At 67.7% G+C, this 6,400-nt stretch overlaps 1 protein-coding gene across 2 annotated transcripts; it reads right to left on the bottom strand.

Annotated features, from left to right (window-relative positions):
* Nucleotides 1-5,135, bottom strand: KREMEN2 (kringle containing transmembrane protein 2). 2 transcript variants are annotated; one of them, XM_064295427.1, is made up of 9 exons: nt 4,700-5,127; nt 4,316-4,490; nt 3,526-3,617; nt 3,305-3,429; nt 2,969-3,122; nt 2,231-2,563; nt 2,028-2,153; nt 1,873-1,951; nt 1-1,665 (listed from the first exon to the last, which is right to left on the bottom strand). In XM_064295427.1, exons 1-9 carry the CDS (start codon nt 4,791-4,793, stop codon nt 1,455-1,457), a joined length of 1,389 nt encoding a protein of 462 aa, XP_064151497.1. In that variant the 5' UTR covers nt 4,794-5,127; the 3' UTR covers nt 1-1,454. The 2 variants fall into 2 exon arrangements, with proteins under 2 accessions (XP_064151497.1, XP_064151498.1); XM_064295428.1 differs by lacking the exon at nt 1,873-1,951 and having other exon boundaries at nt 4,700-5,135.
* Between the last annotated feature and the right edge of the window lie 1,265 nt (nt 5,136-6,400).

Raw genomic sequence — 6,400 nt, 5'->3', positions numbered from 1 at the left:
TGCGGAACGCGCCGGCGCCGGAGCGCAATGCCGGCCCGGGCCCCGAGGACTGCGGGCCGGAGGGACGGAGTGCGGAGGCGGCTGGCGGGTTATCTAGCCACAGCTGGGAAGACGGGTGCGGCGGGACTCAGGAGGAGAAGCCAGGCTCCGCCCTGGTTCTCGCCCCCGCAGGCCTGTAGTAGTTTCGCGCGCTAGGCCCATGACGTCAGTGCTGCCAAGGCCAATTGGCGCGGTAGGCAGGGGTAGACCGCCCAGGACCTCGCCCCTTGGCATAATTTATACAGTCCCCGCCTCGTTTGTATGAGGGGCGGTCGGCTTGTGACCCGACGTTCTGGTTCCCGGGAGCTCTCTGGGAGCGGCCCCGGCGCCTCGGGTCCCCCAGCAGTGTGCGCCCCGGGTGTCCCCGCGACCCCCGGGTCGCTGCACCCTTGGGTACCCACCCTCTCAGGCGCAGCCCCAACACCCAGCCCCACTAGCAGGCCGGGCTCTGTCCAAGGTGCTGTCGGCCCTGGGCCATTCGGACGGTCGCGGCCAAAGCTTGCGCTCCCTACTCCCGGGGACGAGCTCTCCACGGGCCCGACTCTCCGGAGCGCAGCAAGGTGCCCAGGCCTCTGCTTCTTGCCTCACGCGCCTGGCGCCCTAAGGCGAGGCCCTGCCTTTCAGACCAGGCTTCTCCGAGCTTGGGCTCGGCCTGACTCGATCCTTGTTATGGCCCACGAGGCTCACCCTCTGCCCCGCCCAAGACAGGCAGGAAACGAAGAGAAAAAGAGAGGCAGGTGGCGCGGGGAGAAAGGTCAGCCTGGCAGTCTGTGCCCTGCCCACCGGAGCTAGGCCCAGGAAAACACCCCCTCTGCATAATCCTGCCCACAACAGGCCACCCCTCCTGCTTCTTCCTGCAGGACCCCGCCCATGCATCCGTCCGCCTCAATCCTCAGTCCTCTGCATTCCAAGCCGCTCCACTAAACTCACTCAGTGTAGAACGAACGTCCTCTATTTGCATAGAGATGCCCAACTCTCGGCTCCAGCACCTCAGTTGCATAGCTCCTCCCCATCGCGTAAGAACTTGCCCAGGCCTGAATCAAAATAGTTCCTTTATTCAAAGTCTGTAGCTGGTCTTTTGACTACTTTTGTTGACTCCTGACCTCTCCCTGAGGGCAGTAGCCCAGGAGCACCCCAAGAGGTGCCCAAAGACCCCTGAAACCAGAGACACCATCCCCACATCAAGGTCTGTGAATGGGTGGGCCGGGTTTGTCCTGCCCTTTGTCCATAACCATCTGGACCCTAGCGTCATGCCTGGGTCGCCATGTAGCACCAGATGCTTCCCGCCCGACTCTGGCTTCCCCGAGATGACCAGAGGCCGAGCTGCTGGTAAATGGCCGGAAGGCGAGGTAGCGTGTGGCACAGCATCTCAGATGTCCATCCCGCTGGCGGAGATGGACCCCTGAGGCTTGGAGTCAGAGAGCGGAGATGAGTGAGGGCAGAGAGCTCTGGCTGGAGGCGCTCAGGGGCCGGTAGCCTGCAGCTGGACCCTCAGCCTGGGGCTCCCCAGACGGGCAGGGCAGGGCCACCCCTCGGGGCCGGCGGTACCACACGGCCCAGCTTCTCCTGGGACCCCGGGAAGGCCCCAACGCCAGAGGCCCCTTCCCCGGAGCCAGCAGACAGCTCCTGGAGAGGGAGCAGACGTCAACTCGATCCTGAGCCCATCCCAGCCACCAGCATCCCTACTCTCCTGCCATCCCAAGACTGTTCCCTGTGTGGACCCAAAGTCTCGCCACTCAATACCCCAGGCCCCCCTCCCCAGCCTCATGCCCCTCTTGGCCCAGGCTCCCCACCAGTGCCCTCAAATCTCAGGCCTGGCCCCAGTGCCTGCACCTTTGGCGCAGCAGGCCCGTCAGCGAGAGAAGCAGCAGCAGAAGCACCGAGATGGCCGTCACCGTGGAGAAGACGCGGGCTGCGGGGACATGGGCGCTGTGAGGGCAGTAGGGGCTGCACCCCAAACTCACTCCCCCCTTGCTCGCCCTCCTTACCGCCCATCGCAGCTTCCGGAGCCCCGGGCCGGGGGCTGCAGCTCGCGTTGGCCCCGTCGAGGGGTGCTGCAGGGGTCTGGGCCGAACCCCTGGGGGGCGCCTGCTTCTCAGGGGCGTCCCGCAGGCCTGCGGAGAGGGATGTGAGGCCGGACCGCGCGGGCGTGGGCCCGGGCGGAAGGGCAGACGGGCGGGTCGGGCCTCACCACGGTAGGTGAGCGCGAAGCCCTGCGCGTTGCCGCGCGCGTCGCTGCGGAAGGTGAGCAGCAGCGCGGCTGGCCGCAGGCGCAGGGGCCCTGACGGCGGCGGGCGGTTGCCGTCGAACGTGCGCAGCAGGCGGCCAGAGGCGGCATCCCGCAGCTCCAGCCTGTCGCGCGGGTCGGCCAGCTCGAAGAGGCGGAAGGTGAGCTCCAGCGCGGCCCCTGGCGGGCCCAGCGCCCAACTGCAGTTCCGATCAGGCCCGTACTCGTCCGGGAAGTCCGGGGAGTAGATGACGCCCTGAGGCGCCGTCCAGTTCCCCTGGCAAGAACCCACAGACACTGCGGCCCCGCGGGGCTGAGGTCAGGGGCGGGCCCCCCCGCGAAGCCCTTCCCCTCCCAGCGAGGCCGGGTCCTTAGATCAGCCCAATCACCTCCTCAAGCATCATCCTCAACCGCAGGGCCCGCCCAGTCCCCTCCTCCAGCCCCACCCCCAACTCCAAGCCCCGCCCAGATCACTTCAGTAGGTACTGCCCCCAAACCAATCCTCTCCTCAGGCCCCGCCCCAAACCTAGACCCCGCCCAATTACTCCTCAAGCCCCGCCCCCGTCTCCAGATTCAACCCAGTCCCTTTCTCAGGCCCCGCCCTCAGTCTCGGACCTCCCCTTTTTGGATTCTACCCCCTATCAGGGTCTCACGCAGAGCCCCCGTCTCACGTACGCCCCTAAGTCTCCGCCCACTCCTCACCTTCGTAGATGCCCAGGCGCCCGTCGCCGCCACACAACTGGCCCGGGTGGCCGAAGCAGATCTGGTCACAGTCTGTGGCTGGGGCCGGGCGTCCCCGGGTCAGGTCGCTTTCTGAGCCACAGAAGCAGGCGTAGCCAGCCTCCACCCCCGCCAGCTGGGAGCACAGACTGGGTGACCCCAGAGGCAAGGGCTCAGGGTAGGGGTCTGGTGGTCGGGCTGGGGTCGTAAGTGGGAATTGGGCTGGAGATCCAGAAATCATTGTCAAGGTTTGGCGTCAGAGTTGGAGTAAGGTCCCAAGGTCAAGGGTCAGGGGCCATTGGCCTGGAGGGGCAGTACCTGGTAGCCCTTCATGCGGCAGAAGCGAAGACACACTTGGACCGTGAGCTTCGTGGAGGTGCCGCTGGGGCCGCTGAGGGCTGGGGGCGCTCCCGAGTCCACGAAGCAGCCCAGGTACCCAGGCACTGAGGGTGCTTGGTGTCAGGCTCTGGCGCCTCCCAAAGCCGCCTCCCGCCCGAGCACCCCGGCCCCCCCGCCCCTGTCCTGCTGGGCCCACTCACTGTGACACGTGGGGATGTCGCAGTAGCGCCAGTAGATGCCCTCCTCCGTCTCGGCCACGTAGCACCAGGGCTGCACGTCTCCGTCAGGATTCCTGCTGATGGAGGGGGCAAGTGGTCTGGATTCCACCGCCCAAGAGCCCAGGGCCCGCCCCACAGCCAGAGTGCAAAATGGCCATTGAGGTCGGTGCGTGTCAGAGGTTAGCTACAGCTTCTCTCCGTGTCACACAAATCCTAGTTTCCCCCACGTACTTCTGGTGGACTTCTTAGTGAACCGCGGGAAGTTTGTCCCTAAGGGGCCCGGGGACTGTTTTTAGGTTTCAGCTGTTGCTAGAACATGATATCATATATGGGGACTTTGAGGCCCCTCGCCTCGGAACCCCGCCTGACGGCAGAAGCGATGTGTCCTAAGGTTTGTGGCTCAGCAGAGAAGTGTCCTCCCGTCCTGATCTCTCCAGACACAGGTATGACTCTAACCCCATAGAAGTACGCTACGCTGTCCCCGCCCTCAGAGAAATGGCACTGCTGTGCCTAAGCCCTCACTCCTGCTCTCCGACCAGGCCCGCGGGTACCGGCTTCTGGAGCGCAGAGGCCTGGTCCCTCTCTCCGGCCCAGACCTGGGGCTCTGCAGGTGGGTGCCAAAGGCCCGCCCGGCTCCAGCCCTGCCCCACCCCAACCCCGCCCCAGGGCAGTCAGGCCCCGCCTTCTCCGGCCCTGCAGTGGCCCCCCGTCAGCGCCCATCACTGCCTCCGCCCCGCCCCCAGCGCGTCCCCGCTCCGGCCCCGCCCCTGACCGGCAGAAGTTGTGCGCGCCCAGCCCCCAGCGGCCCTGGGGGTCGCTGGCGCTGCTGTAGCTGTGCTGCTGAGTCTGGTCCCAGAAGAGGCACGGGCGGCCGGCCCCTCGCGGGCCTGTGCGGTTCTGGTGGCCACGGTAGTCGGCGCCGTTCACCTGGAAGCACTCGGACAGGCCTGCAGGGCGACGGCGGGGCTGGGAGGGTCCGGACCGTGGTAGGGCACCCAAGCTTGCCAATCCCGCCAGGCCCCCAGCCCGCCCCGGCGTAGCTCCCTCCCGGTCCCTGGGCTACCCAGCAGCTCCAATCACCTGCTTGCCCCCTCCCAGCTCCGGGGGCTGGCGCGGAGTGGGGGCCCAGGTCAGGGGCCCGGCTGCCACCACTCACCTGGGCTGTGCAGGCTCCCAGCGGAAGCCCTGCGTGGAAGCGGCAGCGGGAGGAAGAGGAGGACGAGGAGGCCCTGCAGAGCCCGTGTCCCCATCGTCCCAACCCAGGACACCCAGGGCGCTCCGGGGTCTTCCAGGCGCCCTGAGGGGCTCTGTCCTCTGTCCGCCTGTCCTCGTCCCGCCCCAAGGGGCGCTCTCGGTCTGGGGAGGGGAAGTTTCTCCGGGGTGTCTGTCCCAAGAGGCGTCTCTCTGCCCGGTCCCTACCCGGGGGCCCCTCCGGGACCTCTGGTCCTGTCTCTCCTCTCCACGCTCGGGGTTGCACTGCAGCCTCCACACCCGGCCCCTCCCGCTGCGCCTGGTGCTCTGCGTTCCCTCGCCCAGGTCTCCAATGCGCTGGCGCCCGCCCCCCGTGTCCCCAGCGGATCCCTCCTCCTGAGGGAGGCAGGGAAGCCCCGCCCGGGACTGGCGCGGAGGAGCAGGTCCAGACGCCTCGCCCGCCCGCCCCCCGGGAACTCAGGCGTCCCGGCGCCACCTCCTCGCCCCCTCCCCTTCTGGGGTGGGTCCCTGTGGGCTCTAGTGCGAGTGCGGAGGGAACAGTCGCGCTGCCAGACAGAAGGATCTAACGGGGACACATGCCCCCTCCCGCCGCTCCGGCGCCCCACCTGCCTTCAGCCCCCTCACTCACTTGCACGCGCGCGCACTCCCCCACAGGCCCCATTCATGTTCAGAGCCATTCCCACACCGTCCCTCCCTGGTCCTGGTTCCTGGGTCCTGACCGAGGTAGTGGCCTCCCCGCCCCGGCTCCCGAGACAGGCGGGGTGGTAGGCACTCCGGCCCGGAAGGGCAGGGACAGCTGGTGTCTGGGGAGGCAGGCAGCTGCACCGGGTCCCAGCCTGGCCCGTCCCTCCGCTCCCCGCCCTGGGACCCTAGCCATGCGGTGGAATTCCCTGAGCCGCGCCCCCAACCTGGCGGGGAGGGGGGAGGGGCAGGCCCGGGCAGGCGTAGGGGGAATTCCCTACCCCGTCTCCCCGCCCCCCGCCCCCCGCCAGCTCCTCCCGGTCCTCTGATCTCCCAGCGCAGCCCGCCCGCCGCCCCCGGGGCTTGGGAGGAGGCCAGCGCAGGTGCGTGAGAGGCGGAGGCCGGGGAGGGGGAACCCGGGCCCAGAGCTGCTCGGACCCCCTGCCCCGCAGTCCAGCCTCCCGTCCCGTACCTGACCCCTGCCCCGTGGTCCGGCCCGTAGACGTGTCTCCCCAGCAGATACTCCCTAGGCCCGAGCCGATGGGAAAGCAAGATTGGGACACAGGGTGTCAGTGAAGTGTTAAGCTCAGGAACCTCACAGCGCTCCACATCGAGGCTCCTGGGGGGCCGGGGACGGGTCGCTAGAGATGGAGGAATTCAAAGGATAGGAGACTTGGAAGCTGAGACTCGGAGCTGCACCCTCATCTCCTCCTCGGTGAGCCTTCTCAGCCCCCAGACTGGCCCGGGCTCTCCCAGCTTCAGGGCCCCCTCAGCATGAGGCTGCGAGTCTCCTCCCTGACTCCCCCTCTAAGGGGGGCAGCAATCTGACTGCCAGTTGACCCAGGGTTTCCCCTCTCCCTGAGCCCTCAAGGCTAGGGCGGCAGGAGGCTGGCATGTCCCCAGCTTCGGTCCTTACCACTAGGTGCCACAGCCGACCTGGGAGGTTGGCGAGGTGGGGGAACAA

This window comes from Loxodonta africana, chromosome 12 (assembly GCF_030014295.1).
Source record: "Loxodonta africana isolate mLoxAfr1 chromosome 12, mLoxAfr1.hap2, whole genome shotgun sequence".
Lineage (NCBI taxonomy): Eukaryota > Metazoa > Chordata > Mammalia > Proboscidea > Elephantidae > Loxodonta > Loxodonta africana.
The sequence above is the reverse complement of the archived record's forward strand: the minus strand, read 5'-3'. Positions and strand labels throughout refer to the sequence as shown.